Source organism: Nothobranchius furzeri, chromosome 12 (assembly GCF_043380555.1).
Source record: "Nothobranchius furzeri strain GRZ-AD chromosome 12, NfurGRZ-RIMD1, whole genome shotgun sequence".
NCBI classification, from domain to species: Eukaryota; Metazoa; Chordata; class Actinopteri; order Cyprinodontiformes; family Nothobranchiidae; genus Nothobranchius; species Nothobranchius furzeri.
This window is the reverse complement of record NC_091752.1, coordinates 23,147,263-23,162,753: the sequence shown is the minus strand read 5'-3', so window position 1 is coordinate 23,162,753 and position 15,491 is coordinate 23,147,263. Positions and strand designations below refer to the sequence as shown.

General features: G+C 42.1%; 2 protein-coding genes across 35 annotated transcripts in view; both read right to left on the bottom strand.

Moving 5' to 3' along the window:
- The window catches only part of dst (dystonin), a 145,719-nt gene that overhangs the window by 64,051 nt on the left and 66,177 nt on the right, over window positions 1-15,491 (bottom strand). For 25 of the 34 annotated variants that reach the window (XM_070542442.1, XM_070542447.1, XM_070542443.1 and 22 more), the window contains 15 exons: window positions 15,092-15,218; window positions 14,768-14,951; window positions 14,245-14,402; window positions 13,984-14,162; window positions 13,748-13,886; window positions 13,444-13,637; window positions 13,192-13,354; window positions 12,554-12,637; window positions 12,238-12,345; window positions 12,059-12,157; window positions 11,377-11,520; window positions 5,511-5,657; window positions 4,205-4,293; window positions 4,019-4,127; window positions 42-3,503 (listed from right to left, as the gene is read on the bottom strand). In XM_070542442.1, coding sequence (XP_070398543.1) covers window positions 42-3,503; window positions 4,019-4,127; window positions 4,205-4,293; window positions 5,511-5,657; window positions 11,377-11,520; window positions 12,059-12,157; window positions 12,238-12,345; window positions 12,554-12,637; window positions 13,192-13,354; window positions 13,444-13,637; window positions 13,748-13,886; window positions 13,984-14,162; window positions 14,245-14,402; window positions 14,768-14,951; window positions 15,092-15,218 — 5,386 coding nt within the window. The remainder of the gene's footprint in view (window positions 1-41; window positions 3,504-4,018; window positions 4,128-4,204; window positions 4,294-5,510; window positions 5,658-11,376; window positions 11,521-12,058; window positions 12,158-12,237; window positions 12,346-12,553; window positions 12,638-13,191; window positions 13,355-13,443; window positions 13,638-13,747; window positions 13,887-13,983; window positions 14,163-14,244; window positions 14,403-14,767; window positions 14,952-15,091; window positions 15,219-15,491) is intronic. The other 9 variants (XM_054750024.2, XM_015944210.3, XM_015944219.3 and 6 more) reach the window with 4 other exon arrangements.
- LOC129166758 (desmoplakin) lies at window positions 6,471-11,370 on the bottom strand. Its single transcript, XM_054750049.2, has 2 exons — window positions 8,581-11,370; window positions 6,471-8,458 (listed from the first exon to the last, which is right to left on the bottom strand). The coding sequence occupies exons 1-2, from the start codon at window positions 11,365-11,367 to the stop codon at window positions 6,503-6,505; spliced, it is 4,743 nt and encodes a 1,580-aa protein (XP_054606024.2). The 5' UTR covers window positions 11,368-11,370; the 3' UTR covers window positions 6,471-6,502.

Sequence of the window (15,491 nt, the reverse complement as noted above, 5' to 3'; positions counted from 1 at the left end):
TTCAAAGAAGGAAAAACACAAATGCAAATCAAAATGTTGACCTTTTCAGCTTTGAGGATGTCTGATTTTTCAGACTCCTGAGCCGACGATTGGGGAGTTTTATCAGCGGTGTCTTCCTCCTCAGAGCTCTCCTCCTTGATGCTCTCCAGTGTGTGGCGCTGGTTCTCCTGCGAGTCACCCCCCAGCGCACAGCTCAGATTGTCCACCATTTCCTGCAGCACTGAAAAGTCGTGGCTGGTGGAAACGGCCTTAAAAAGCTGCAGGAGTTGTAGCTGGATATCTGGTGCATCACATTGTTCTGCGTCGTCATGGTAACTGCCATCCTGAGATGCGAGTTCTGATTCGTTATTGCTGTTTGAAGTGGATGCTGCATGCTTTTGCGTATCAGTGGGTTCATGAGATGTGTCACTTGGGTGAAAAAGACCTTTTTCAGCAAGCTCTGAATTAATAAAGTCATCCTCTTGAGCTTGTGGCGTTTGAAAATCCATAAAATCCACATTTCCTGTGTTAATTTCATCCTCAGCTGCCATTTTTACACCCATCTCAAACTGAGTTGAGAAGCAAACGGCAGAAACTTCCTCTGATTGATTGTGACATCCTAAATCTTCTGTTTTACCATCAGGCTGTCCCAAGCCAGCATGCGATGATGCTGAGGGTAGATCACCATCAACATTGTAACTCTCCTCTTTTGATTCAGAAATCTGTTCACTGCCTCTCGTATCCATCTGACCATCCACCCTCTCCTCGCATGACTCATCATTTTCACCAGTGAGGTTTAGTTCTCTCAAGTCTTTATTAACCAGAGCTGAATCTTTACGGTCACTGCTGCTGTGGCTGACTGTATTAGTTAAACTCGTGTCAACAGAAACCGCAGATAAACAAGGGGAGGAGTCAGGATGTTGTGCTGGATTTCCACACGAAGGTTTAATCTGACAGTTCTCTACACATTCTGAACTAATCCCAGAGTGCTGCTTTGATGCACGTCCGATGCCATCAGTACCATTAGACGTGACTTCATTTCCAACCAAACTCCTGTCCGATGAGTAACTCCGACTCTGCTCACTTTCCAAAGCTGAGTGAGCATCATCACTCTCCCTTTCCACACACGGATCGTTGTGCAACGTGGATTTGCCTAATTCACTCTCAGCAGCTGCGTGATTTCCCTCTTGGGAATTAAATCCAGCACCAAACTGGCTGTTCGAAGCAAAAAGCTGAGTCTGCAGTTCTGAGTCGGTACTGAAGGTTCTGCCTCTCAGAAGAGATGAATCTGACTCCATTGTTGGAGCACTTTTCTCCATCACACTAGCTCCACCCATCTGCTGCTCATCAGTTATGACCAGTGAGTCACTGCCTGCTGGGAAAGGCTGTTTGTCTTTGTGAGAATCACAGTCTGCAGTAATTAGACTCCAACAGGAAGCTGACATCACTGATGGCTGGAGACCAACATCAGCAGGAAGTGCATGATCACTAATCTTTTTTAGATTTTCATGCTTCTCTGAACTCGTCTCTCTATTATTCTCCTCATTGGGTAAATCGAGCGCCGCAGACGCCTCCTTTGGCTGCCGTGTGTTTTGTTCCTTTATGTGATTTAAAACATGATCGTACCTTTCTTCTGGATAAAATGTAGATCTGGAATTTGGGTCAAATGGTTCAACTGCAACTAAATCAAACTGCAAAGGTTCACTGAAACCCAAATCTAAATCGGGACTCAGAAAGCTCTGATGTTCCTCATCTCCTAAGACACTCGTTCTTTTGCCCGACCCATCCAGCCCTGAAACTTTCTGCTCACTTAAGTCTGTTTCAGATGACCCAGAGGAAACGTCTACATCGTCCTCTGCGTGCGCTTGCATGACCTCAATATCCTCCCCTTCTATTTCACCCTCTGTTAAAGTAAAAGAGGATAAATCCTGAGGATGATTAAAAATGTCACCATCTGATTGTGGTTGAGCCTGATGAGTAGAGCCCATCGTAGCTTTGTCTTTAATGATCTGGGGTGATGAGATGGAAACCAGAACATCATAATCTTCTCCAACGTCCAATTCTAAATCATTTCTGCTGTTTTGCTCTATTTCAGTCCATTTCCTGTTGTTTGGAACTGGTTCTGATGTGCCCGGATCAATGTCATCACTTACAGAGAGTTCCTTGACAGGATCTAGTTTCAGAGCCTTGTCACTCATCACATGTAGTTTATTAAAAATAGTCTCTCCACCGTCTGAAGGCTCGAACGCCCGAATTGTGTCTGCCTCCTGAGTAATCCTCTTGGAAATAAAATAATTAAAATCAGAATCCGTGTTTCTTAATGCCCCGTCAGTTTCCTCATTTATGAGCAACGGTGCTTCAACATCCACCTGTGCTGGCAGACGGCTGGTTTTAAAAGCGAAGTGGGAGACATTTTGAGAAAATGCCGAGTCATTAAGAAAAACTTGAACCATCTCGTTTAGCTGGCGGTCAAGTATCAAATGCCTCTGGCCTGATCTGAGATCGATGTAGCTGTTAATCATCAGGTATGAGATGAAAAACTGCTCCGCCTCTGCTGGAGAAGGGAGGTTTAAACCTGCAGGATGATGCCATCCCTCCACATTGAGTTTTGTCCACATGAACCAATTAGAAAACCTTTTGTTGAGGTGACTGACATCAGGAAGCACATCAGGAATTTCTAAGGATTTCAAAAACTCTGCTGTGTCGAAATCAATCAAACCCTTCCCAACAGCAGACGTGATATCCATGACCTCTGAATTCTCTGGAATGTAAAAAGCTGCTATTTTCCTTTGATTCTTGATAAGTTTGCTGGAGAACTCACTGGTGGTGGGACCGATTTCCCCAGAATGAGGCAACACGAGTCCCATAAACCGGCGCTGATGTCCCAAAACAACGAGTGTGCTGCTGGAGCTCATCAGGTCACACTGAACAGAAGCATCCACCCTCAGCTCATTGTCCCTCCCTTTCCTCACTAGTGACTGGTCATCTAAATCATCACACACAGACCTCAGTGAGTTCATATCCCTCTCTAGTTTCACTGATTTATCTCCACAGAGACAATTCAATACCGTCCTTTTAACATCACTCGTTTTCATCTCTTCCTGCTCAAAATGTGTCAAACTTTCAGCCGTGCTCAGCTGCATCAAATCCTGACAGGAACTTCCTCTCCGCAAAATCCTTACATAGACAGAAGCAGGAATCAAAGCAAGGTGAAAGGCATTCTCCAGGTTCAACACATCCCCTGTGTAGCACACGTCTACTCCTCCACCGACTGGGTTCATTTCTATGATCTTCATGATCAGATCCTCACAAGAGGAGTCATCCAGTGCTGCTGCTATATCAGACAGGGACACAGAGGAGATGTGGGGGCATTTGACTGGTTCGTGATCTGGGATGGGGGTCATTGTGTGTGTGTGGGTGTGATTGTCTCTGAAACTGTCATCGGAGTTAAGCTGGTCGGAGCTCATGAGGGTTTCTGGAGAACCGTAGAGCCCGCCCCCAGTCGTGTCAGCAATTTCAGAAACCTGCAAAAAGAAATAAAAACACAAAACTTAACTGGTTTTTAACTTTTAAATATGTATTCTTTTCTTTTTGGTTAAATGCACGGGTGTATTTGTTTGAATGCATGAGTAAAATCTATACTCACCACCGCACAAGCATGTTAAAACAAAGTGTGCAGACGAGCAAGACTGCAGCAAGGTTACAACTGGAGAGCGACACGCGCGTTTAAAGCTTTCATGCGTTTGGTAATGTGGCGTCCTGCATCTTGCAAAAAGTGTCGTTAGTCACAATGGTTGGTCACACTGGTAATGGTGAACTTTTGGTGCAATAAGGGTGTGGTTAAGCATGTTCACAGCATACTGGAGTTTTCTGTTTTTGACTAAACAAAACTTAGTTTGTGTCTCTCGTGGCTTGCAGGAGATGCAAGACAAACTGTCCTCAGGAAAAGAGGTAAGAGTTCATGCAGCTGAACACCTGCGGGCTGTTTCCTTACACACAATTACAAGAAGAACATGAAACAAAAGGACCAGAGTCCAACCTCATCTGCAGTGGTTGTCTGATCTGAACACTGCTGAGAGAGGTCACTGTAAGCCTGGCTTAGAGCCTTCAGCTGCTCCTGGGTCTGTTCTCTGTCCTCTTCTGTCATCCTGCAAAAGAAATAAATAAATATTTCAGCTCTAACAGCAGAAATAATAATTCACTTGCAGTTTAGAGGATCTCCTACTTGTCTCCGTGTTTGTTCAGCATCATCTGAGTAGCCATGAGCGCTTCTGCAATCTGTTCCTTTTTAGAAACCATCTCCTCAGCCGACACCTGTAAGCACAATAAGTTAGTTCGCCTTTAAAATTACTCTTTTTTTTTTTTTTGGTTATGCTGTTAAAACAGGGACAGCAGTTGTCACAAATGTGTGTGATTGAATGAAATAGATTTTTAGCTGAATTTGAGCATCAGAGAATAAATTTAACACAAAAAACTGCTCAAAACTGTACATTTTCTAAATAAGTTATATGATTATTGTAAATTTTATATTGTATTATGGCAAAGACGTATTTAATTTATGTAAAATTTTATACTTGTTGAACAATATTGTCAGAAATGAGAATGCCTACAAAGTGAGATTAAATATTAGAAACACTCATTTTATGAACTCAGACATGCAGAAAGTAGAAAGGTCAAAGCTCCAAATGTTCAGTTTTGTCAAATTTAACAATTTCATGTGTGTTGTGTAAAACAAACTGATTAGTAAACGTATATTATCTAATATGTCTTCACTGCATATTTTATGGGGAATAAAGACCATTTTTAAAAATTATTTTTGTTTTTTCAGAATTTTCTTTTAAATATTTTAACATAGGAAAAAATAAACAAGGTAAATAGTATGTATTTGTATATTTATTATGAATGGTAATATAATTGAAATAAATTACAATAGCACAAGTGTAATTAGTTTCTACGGTTTTAATGCTTTAATCTCTTTTCTAATTTCATACATTTGTTAAACTGTATGAAGTCGCCCAACATTCACGTTAAAGCACATTTGAAAACAACTCATATTTGTTTTCAATTATTTCTTTTGGGCCAATTATAACTCAGTAAAAATATGTAGGTAATATCAGCTGTCACTACAATACCCACTGAGATTTATTTCAAACGTGAAAATAAAAATGTGTTTTCTCATTGGTGTGTTTGTTTTTCCCATGTCCTTTCCAGCTGTAGAGCAACCAGACTCGTTTGAGTGTCAAAAACGAACCTTCCTGTTTTTTCTCTAAATAAAATAATAATCTAATATAAACATTTCACATGCCCCACACATGGGGCTGATGAGGTCATTCAAGACGAGTGCTTGTGCAACTTTAAGGACTTGTTAAATACATTTAATCACACAATCATATATCATTAGTGAACTTTCATGGCCAAGTGAGGTCATTACAACAGTCGAAAGGTTAAAGGTGTTTTATTAAAAATCGTGCAACAGCAGAGACTTGTGTTGCATCATCCCCAGTACAAGTCAAAGCCCACACTTTAATTACCTGCTGTTTATTTGAAGCATCTGTGTTGGCATTACTATCTTTCAGAGCATGCCCATCATTGCTCATGGTCCGTTTAGCATCGGACATCCAGTGCAACAGTTTGCTAACTTTATCGCCATGCTCTCGCTTCTCCTCATCAACAGATCTCTAGAATCACAACAGGCAGGTGCTCAACAGCAGAACTTTTCATTAAAAATATGCAAAACACACACAAGGAGCGACTTGCTTTGTTTAAAGACCAAGTTCACTAATTTTTTTCAATACATTTGCAGTGGTCTCTAGTATGAATGATTGCTTTGTGAATCAATCTCAGTGGGAAAAAAGCTCAGGCACGTCTGTTTCAGGAAGTACATGGGAGTCCGAACGGGGGAGGGGGGGGGGGGGGGGGCAGAAGGCGGTTGATATTCTGAAATGCCTCTGACTGGCTAACAGCAATGCGACCTTACCACTGACTCTGTTTGCTCTGCAACTTTGATGTTTTATCGCCACATAAACACAAGCTTGAAGGAGTTCTGCCATGATGTGGAGTTGCTAATGCTAACGGTTAGCTTCTACTAGTCAGGCTGCACTACAACAGCCTTTCCTGTCACGAGCCAAGATCGGTGAGTCCATGAATGCTAATTTTCCATGTGATGTGGAATAGATGGGATTTTCTAATCCGAGTGTTTCTCCGTCTATTTTCTATTGACGGATAATGCAGGACATGGGGTTAACTGGCACGTTAAATCCAGAGTGACCAATGATATTTCAAAAATAACAAGTAACAAAAACAGTTTCTCAGTGAACTTGATCTTTAAGGTAAGTCTTTAGAGTAAGAGCATATAAACCTTGGAGGATGCTTAAAAAAAACAATGTTAAAATTTACATGAATCATGAAAAAAACTTTGAGCATCAAACTAAATATATATATATATATATATATATATATATATATATATATATATATATATATATATATATATATATATAGATGACTGTATACATACAGCCATCTATTTGTAAGCCCAAACATAATGAAATGTTGTTTTGGCCCCGTAGCTGTGAACCTTTGTGGCCTCCAATAATCTTAAACCCGTGTGGCAGTCGAACACACTTCTTTCCAGTGCCTCTTTGAATGTGACTCTTCTCTTGGTTTTTGGACATGTGAGACTTTTAGTGTGGAACTTGTCATCTTTCAGCATGGTTGCTGTAACTTTGTCGACGAGGCCACTTTGAATGACTTCGTCAAGCGACACTTTATCGCGGGTACTGGGGTTGATCAGTCCACCGGTCAAGAGCTGGAATTCCACACAGCGAAAGCCAGCATCCTTCGGGAGGAGATTTTCCTGAACAGCTTCAAAAACGGACAAAATCTTCCCAGTCTTGGGGTGAGCAATGCCATTAAATGCCTGCTCAAACTGTTGGAGCTGCTGTTCCAGTGCCTCGTCAACGAGACTTCTTTTGAGAGCCTCAGAAAGGGCAACTTTCTCCCCTGACGAGGGATCACATATTCCCCCAGTGCAGGCCTGGGACTCTAGGAGTTGTAAGGCCGTAACTCTATCAGTAAACCCTTGCTTAAAGCCCTGAAAAACTGAGAGCCTCTTCTTCTGAGTGATGTCCCAGAGACCAGAGATCGTGCTGTTAACGTCTTCTACAACAACCCTTCTTGAAAAGATAATATCCACAACCTCATAGATACTGAGAAGACCACTGCGATAGTTTTCAAACTCAGACATTTCAAGAAACTTCTGACTCAGGGCGGATTCAAGACAAAGCTGTCGTCCACTTCTGGCGTCAGTGATGATGTGACGCGGGCTTCCACTGGGGTCAACGATCGAGTTTTCTTGCCATTCGCTCTCCTGCTGTGACAGAAACAGGTATGTCTTCTTGTCAATGTGCTTCCCCTTGAACGCTTCGTACACTGACATTTCTGATCCACAGCTGCTGTTGACAACAGACACTCGATGGGGAGACATAGGAGATGTGTTTGTTAGGCGTCGCTCGCCAAACGGAATGAGAAACACTCCACCGTCAACGTCGTACAAGCTTGTCTTTAGTATTTCACAATAATATGCCTTCTGTCCCATGTCGGGGTTGTGGAAACCTTTTGGGTTGCTCACTGGATCGTACAGGCTCTGCAGAAGCTCTTTGCTCAAAATTCCCTGACTTAAAGCAATGAGAGTTGGTACTCTAACACCGGTCTCTGGGTTGATCAATCCTCCGGTAGAAACCTGAACCTCAAGGATCTTCTTGGCTTTATATCGATCAAGAATCCTCTCCTCCATTGCCTGATACACAGATAGCTTTTTGCCCTTAGATAAGTAGCCACTACTGGCTTTCTCTGCCTCCACCAGTTTGTCTTTCACACTTATATCTATGATTCCTCTCTTCAAAGCCTCGGCAACCGAGAGTGCTTCTCCTGTGACCAGATCTACAAGACTCCCGGTGGCAGCCTGAGCCTCAAGAAACTCAAGGGCATATGTCTTTGCTAAAAACCCCTTCTCAGCCGCCTCCAGGAAGGATATTTTCTTCTTACTCGACTCCACATAAACTCCAGCGATTGTAGTCGGTTTGCCAGTGTGCTGAGCAAGCAATGCCTGTAGCTGCTCCGTGGTTATTAGGCCCATCTCCACCTTTCTCAAAACCCCTTCATCCAAGAACTGAATGTCTGCGTTCCTGTTAAACTCTGAGCTTTTTGGGGAACTTGCCAGCTTTCCGCCAAAATTTGTGGTGCTGTTTTTGGATGTGTTTGTGGTTTCGTGGATTTCCGTAATCGTATACGTTCTCGTCTTACTGAGGTTAGTTTCATTGGGTTGTTGGTCTGTTGGACCACACAGAGCCATGTATCCATGTGCTGTGATGGAAGTGGAGAAATCAGAGACGACATTGCTTTTGTAATTCACATCTCTTGGTTGAATGGTGGAAGAGATCTCTTCCTTTAGAAGGTTTCCTCCCTTAAACGTCGCCATCTGTAGAGAGGACATTAAAATATCCTTTAAGTAAGAAAAACTACAGTGCATCTACAACTACAACAGTGCAAACAGATCTATAACATTAGACCCTTGTAATGCAGTAGTAGTATCATGTGTACCTCTTTTATTTTGAAAGTCTCTTCTTCCTTGCTGCATTTTCCATCTTTAATCATCTTCTTCACCATCTGATCTTCAGCATTCAAGAGACCCGCCTTGCTGTTTGTCACATACTGATGACTGGACCTCGCTGCATCCACATCTACTGCTGAAAGCGTTTCCTGAAGACTTTTCACCTCTCTGACATACAGCTCTATTTGTTCTCGAAGGGCTCTCGCTTCATTTTCCTTCAGTGTCAGTTTCCGTTCGCTGTCCTCCAGCGACTTCTCAAACTTTGTAATGTCACTTGATTGCTGATTGCAAAGGTTCTGCAGAGCGCTGATTTTTGAGGTTAATTTGAGTTTATCTTCCTCAAGTTGGGCAACTTCTGATTTGGCTTTGGATAACTCTTGCTGCAGTTTTTCTGTTTTGATTTGCAGCTCCTGGTCTGCTTGTTGGTTTGACTCCACTAAGGTTTGATGCACAGTTTTTATCACTTTCACATCTTGCTTAAAACTCTTGCTCAACATTTTTGTCACATCTGCACCGCGTAACTGCTGGATTTCTTTTGTAAGCTCAGATTGGACCAAAATCCCTTTTTTCTCCATTTCAGCCTGCATGAGAGACAGCTGCCTCTCGTAGCCTTCTTTCTGGAGCTCCAGTTTACTCTTCAGCTCCTCCAACATCTTCTTACAATTCTCCAGTTGTCCCTCCATCTGCTTGGACCTCAGCTGAAGAGAGGCACTTTCTTTTTGCTTTTGCTCAGCGTCTGTTTGTGAACGCTGCAGCTTGTCTTTCAGCAATCTGACTTCAGTTCCTAAAGAGATGTTTGTCTCCACTGCTTCAGATTTCTCCCTCTTAAGGATTGTGTTTTCATGTTGAAGGTTTGATCGGGATTTGTCCGAAGTGGACATCGCCTCTTTCATCGTTAGGCTGCTTCTTTGGAGCTCAGTCTCAAGCAGTGTGATTTTGGAATCTTTTAACTTCTTTTCTTTGATCTCTTGAGCCAATTCGTCTTTAGCTCTTTGCAGAGACGAGCTCATCTCAGAAATCCTGACATTCAAGCTTTCTAATTTTCTTTCAGTGGTTGTCTTGTTGCTCTGAAGAATTTTTATTTCTTGCTTTAGATTTTCTATCGTTTTCTCAGAGCTGCTGGTGGTTCCTTTAAAACTGTGTTCATGTTTGATGAGCTCGTCTTCTAATGTTTTAATTTTACTGAGATGCTTCTGGTTTTCATTAGCTTCCTTTTGCAGCTCAGCGGTTTTTTTCTTCAGGATCTCATTCAGATCATTGATTTCAGCTTTTTGCATGTGGACCTTTTGACTAACTAAATTCTTCTCAGCAAACATCGACTTCAGCTCTGACTTCAGAGATGTTATTTCTTCCTCATAGCTGGTGATTTTAGAATTGAGAGATTGAATCTTCTGTTGCAGATCGGCCATTTTCCTCACCTCCTCACTATATTCTTGCAGTTTCATCTGAAGCTCGTAGGAGGTTTGGGACTTTTTATTCAGCTCCTCCTCAATAATTCTGACCTGTGACTTTGTGGCGTCTACCTGAGACTTGAAGATCTTAATGTGCTGATCTTTGCTCTCGAGTTCCATCAACACCTGTTCTAACTTAGCTTTTGTGTTCTTCAGATTCTGCTCTTTCTCTAAACTTGCTTGTTTCAGCTCATCTATTTTTCTCTGAAGCTGAGAAGCAACAATTTCGCTTTTTTGAAGCTCTGCCTCAAGGTTTTTGCATTTCAGCTGCAGCGCCTGCTCTGACCTCTTTATAGTGATGCTTTCTTCCTTGGATGCATGGAGCTGCTGTTTCCAGCTCTCGATCTTGCTCTTTAAAGACTTGATCTTTTGCTCGGAAAGTGATCTCTCCTTTTCCAGCGACTCCGTTTGGATCTGCAGACCTCTAATGTCACCGTCGGAGGAAACGCTCATCCTCGTCAGCTCGTTGCATTTGAACTTCAGCTGATCTATTACTGCCTGTTTGGATGACACCTCCTCCTCTAAGTTGTTGATCTTGTACGTGTTTTCCTGCTCAATGGAGCTTTTCTTCTGCAACTCCCCTTGAGTGATCTTCAACTGCTCTCTGAGGCCTTCGATTTCAGTGCTCTGGAAAAAGGTGCTTTGCTCCAATGAGGACTTAGTCCTTTGGAGAGATCGGATATCTTCCTGAAGGTCAGTGATAGATTTCCTCAGGTTCAGGGTTTCCAGCCGAAGCTCCTCCGATTTCTGACTCATGTGGGTCCTTTCACTTTCCGTGTCCATCTGGAGTTTCTTTAATCTGTTGTTGCTGTCATCCAAAAGGTTTTTATAGCTCTGAGCGTTCTCTTCAGCCATTTCTGCTTTTTTCTGGACCTGAACTAACTCTTCCAGTTTCTGCTGCAGAACTTCCTCCACTCTAGCTGCAGGCGTTTCGAAACGACTGCTTGGTTCTGACTCGAACCCCAAAGACTGCAGAACTAGCTCCTTGTTTTCAGATCGGGCTTGACTAAGCGAAGCCTCTTCAACTGCAAACTCGGCTTCTTCCACATTCGTTTTTCCCGGGGGTTCAGGTTCTTGTGCATTTAAACCTCGGCCATCGTTCTCCTTCTTTAAGAGCTCCTCCAGCTTCTTCTGCGTCTGAGACCACGTGCCCTCCGACTGCTCAATAAAAATTTTGGTGCGCCTTAATTCCAGCTCACTCTCGGATTTACCTTTAATCGCCATCTCCAACTTCATACGATACTGACTCACGTCGTGCTCAAGCTTTGAATTGTGAATTTTTAGATCAACTATGGTCTGCTTTTGTGTTTCTAATTCTCCGTCCATCTTTTCCACCTGTGCTCGTTTTTCCAGAAGTGAGGCTTCCTGCTCCTGGATCCGTTGTTTGAGTTGTCTAATCTCTACTTCTCCTCTGGCTTTTTGGACCTCCATGCTTTCTGTCCATTTTGAAACCTCTGTCCTTTCAAAAGCCTTTCTGTTCTATAATGCAAACACAATCAGTCATCCGCCAAGTCACATTTGAATATAAACAGAAAAAAATTTGCACTGGGAAATTTAAAGAGATCTCTCCTACAGTTTGCAATTTCATAACAATTTTAATAAAATAACACTAATACTGGGAACTAATCAAAATGGTAAAATAAAAAAATGTCATTTTTTTACCATCACAAAATAAAAAGTGCAAAAATAAAACTCCACTACAAACTTCCAGAGGGATTTTTCTTCAATAGGTTCAAGTCAGAAAAAGTCGTTTTGTGAAAGAATGAATAATTAGTTTCCACCAGTAACATGTGACCCTACATGCAGCCATGCTTAGCTGTTCTGCAAACGGTCTTCACCCGTAAAGCAGGTCAACGTTGCTGCAACAGCACCCTAAAAGGCATGCAAATATGTACAGGAGGAATACAAATGTTAGATTCATGCAAGAGACTATAAAAGACTGAAAGCGTCACTAACCAATAAAAATGCATAAACAGAAAAGAACATTTCATTTTTAAGTATTCTGATTGAAAGTTACCTCCTCGTCTTCAGTCCTCTTCAGCGTTTCACTGGCAAACTTCACATACTGGGTCATCAGAGTCACGAGAGTGGTGTAGCGTGTTCGGAGGTCTATAAACTGTAGGCGACAGAATGCCACTCAGCACGTTCTGCCCAAGGAGGATTTTTTTTAAAGCAAAGCTAGATTTGAACTCTGACCTCTTGTTGAATGGCGTCAGAAGAGCTCTGAATCCTCCGTTTCTTTAGGGGGGATTTGTGTTGGGAGTCGACCATCGCTCTGAACATCATCAGCTGAAGTTCATAATCCTACAATTTATTTAAAAAAAAAAGAATAACATTGTTTTTTTTTGTTTTGTTTTTTTTTTGCTTTTGATAATTGCCCTGATGTCTTTAAAAACAACAAATCTAATATTCAGAAATAAAATCCTACATATACATAAATTATGTTGGAATTATTTCCACATTTTTCTTTAGTAAAGGCTAAGGAACTGAATTATGTGTTCAAATAATCTACCTTGATGGTGGATGAGTACTGCTCTGAATACTTCTGACACTCATCAATCCTGCTCTGCTTTTGTTCTATTTCAGCAACAAGAACCTGAAAACACACGTACGTTACTGCACATTTAAACACACACACAAGTTAGATCCATTTAGAGGGAGTGTATGCAGGGGCGAGTCCAGAGGGGGGCCAAAACAGCAAACAGGACAGAAATTTCATTTCTTGTTTTTTATGTTATTTCATAGATTTTTTTAAGTTTTAAAGCTCACTTATTTCTGTTAGTTTAAAAATATTTAAATTATTACAATCTGAGGAAAAGTTAAATAGCACTAAAATGCCTGGAAATGACATCTACTTCATCCAAAGTGTCCCCTCCTCTCCTTTCTAAAAAAATCCTGACTTAATATCAGAGAAAGTCCCAGTTTGGGGAAAAATGTCATAGAATGGTGTTGTGCTTTGACTTTATTTGGGTTTATAGTAGCCAATTAGATTATGATGAATGCATTGTAATTTTGTAAAAAAAATAAATACTTTTTTGTCAAAGTTATGAGTCGTTTACATGTGCTACCCTTGTCCAAATTACTGCCCCTACCTGGCCAACCCCCCCAAAAATACATTTCTAGACATGCCCCTGGATTTGTGTGTTTAACCTTTTGTTTGTTTAACAGCTCAGCGAGCGCTTTGCTGTCATCAGGCTTGTTTTCTTGTGCCTTGAGCTGCTCTGCTTCCAGTCCTTTGATCCACTCATCCAGACTGCTGTAGCAGTCTCTGTAGTGTTTCAGAGATTTGCCGATACCATCCAAGTCCCGTAACCTGTCATCAACAGAAAAGACACCGTCTGAACCGCTTTGACTCTGAAAACCATCAGAAAAAACCCTACAGAGAACAAAAAACACACCAACCTGCTGTCAATCTGTGAGTGAATGTTCTGCCATCGCTCACTCAGCTGATCCGCCTTCTCCTTGTGCCAGTCCAGATCAAAGTCTCGCTCATTGTGGGCCTTGAGCATGCGGTCGCTGATGACACCAGCTTTCTGCAGCTCATCCTCCATGTCGTGGAACACTTCCTGTTTTTCATCTATCTCCGACCGCCATTGCTGTTAACAGAAGTCCCACAGTTATCATCGCACTGATGAAATTACGATCCCTTGCAGAAATAAAAAAATGTTAAATCAAGTGCTCCACCAAAAGATTAAAAACATGTTACCTTCAGTGTAGAAATGACGCTTTCGATGGATCTGACGTTAGAGTTTGTGGCTTCTTCTTCGTACAGTTTGGACTCGTAGGCTTTAACAAGAGCCTCCGCGCTCTGACTGTGCTTCACCACCAGGCTCACCGTTTTTAGCCTGACGAGACAGGAACATTTTTTCACTTCCAGTGCTTGTTTTTTTCTTTAACAAATGGCTTCCTGGTCTGCTTGAGACAATGAATGTAGTGTCTTACTTGTCCATGTAAATAGAGGACATGGAGTACACCTGGGTCATGCTCTGAAGGAGGACCGAAAGTTCGGAGGAGAGCGTCGACACAGACGGAGAACCTGCAGCCTGCCTGAGGAACAGCTCACACTTCTCCTTCAGGACGGCCAGGTCTTCCTTCAGCCTCTCCAATTCGCCTGTTTTCTTCTGCAAAGTGGAAATCAGACAATTAGGGTTAAAAAAACATAAAGAATTATCAGACAACTTGAAAAAGAGTCAAGATATGTGCCTCGTGCTCCGAGATGCACTGCAGACTCTGATCCAGGTCATCTCTTTCCAGTGGCGTGCGGATCTTCCTGATCAGGTGTTCCTCGTGGGCCTCCAGCTGCATTCGGAAGTTGCGTATTTCTGAGATGTAGTGGTTGTACACGGACTCTTCGTGTTCTTCTGTTTACAGGGAAAAGCAAAATAACATCAAAACAGAAGATAAACATGTTTTGTTATATTTAAAATTAAATAATGTAAAGAGTTGTTTCATTTTAGAAGTTGATGCGCAGCACTTGATTTAAAAATGGGATTTTGTCAAAAGTTCACCACTGGGGGGCAGCATAGTCACAACAACAAGTGCTGGAAGCTGATGCAATGAAGAAAGTTTTACAGCTAAAGGTTTTTGGTAAAGTCACGTATAAATATGGAAAATGACAGAACTAATACAGTTTCAGGAATACAGAGTTCAATTAGAATCAAATGAAAGCTCCAATGTGTTGTTTTCTGTCGTGCTCAAAGGATAAGGAAAGGGTTTAAAGCCTTGCCTCTCTCGGCAGATCTGAGTAACTCCTGGTAGTACTCCTTGCAGGCCACCACATCTCTCTCTAGCTGCGAACAATCCGCCACTGTGAACAGCTCAGACTCTTTGCTGTCCTCCAGAAACTCATCAAAGTGCGACTGCAGGTTGCTCAAGACCTGCTGGTGCTCCCCTGGCAACATGGTCTTTATCTGGTGGTGTTGTGAAAATAAAAATGGAAGACAGACACCTTCTCAGATTTCCTCAGAAACAGGTCATCGGTGCACCCGGTTATCAGACGTGATCATCAGTTATGTGACTGATAAACCTCTAGAGAAATAAGTAGACATACCGAGGCCGTGTTCCAGTTGCGGATGGCGCGGATGTCAGTCATGAGATAATGCCATGACGCCACGCTCTTCATGTTGACGTGGGCGCGGTGCCACAGCGCCAGGACATTCTGGTACAACTGCTCCGTTCTAGAGGAGGGGGAGAACTTTTATTAAGAGCAAAGGTGAAGACATAGAGGGGGATCCTGGTACAGGTAACAGATGTGCTCGGGGTGCCAGATCAGCTCAGGGAACTGCCGAAGATGTCACTCGACGGCAACGACAGTTGAACAAACTACATGGCTTCCACATCAAACTACCAACAAAACGGACCTGAAACAATTTATATATATTATAAATTTTATATGCATTTATATAATGAACGAAGAAATCTGGAAGACACCATCTACAGGCGGTAAAATG

Coding starts and splice junctions, on each gene's coding strand:
- LOC129166758 (XM_054750049.2), bottom strand. CDS start 11,367: ATGGACGGAGAATTAGAAACACAAAAGCAGACCATAGTTGATCTAAAA. Junction 8,459..8,580: donor AGACTTTCAAAATAAAAGAG/GTACACATGATA, acceptor TCCTCTCTACAG/ATGGCGACGTTTAAGGGAGG.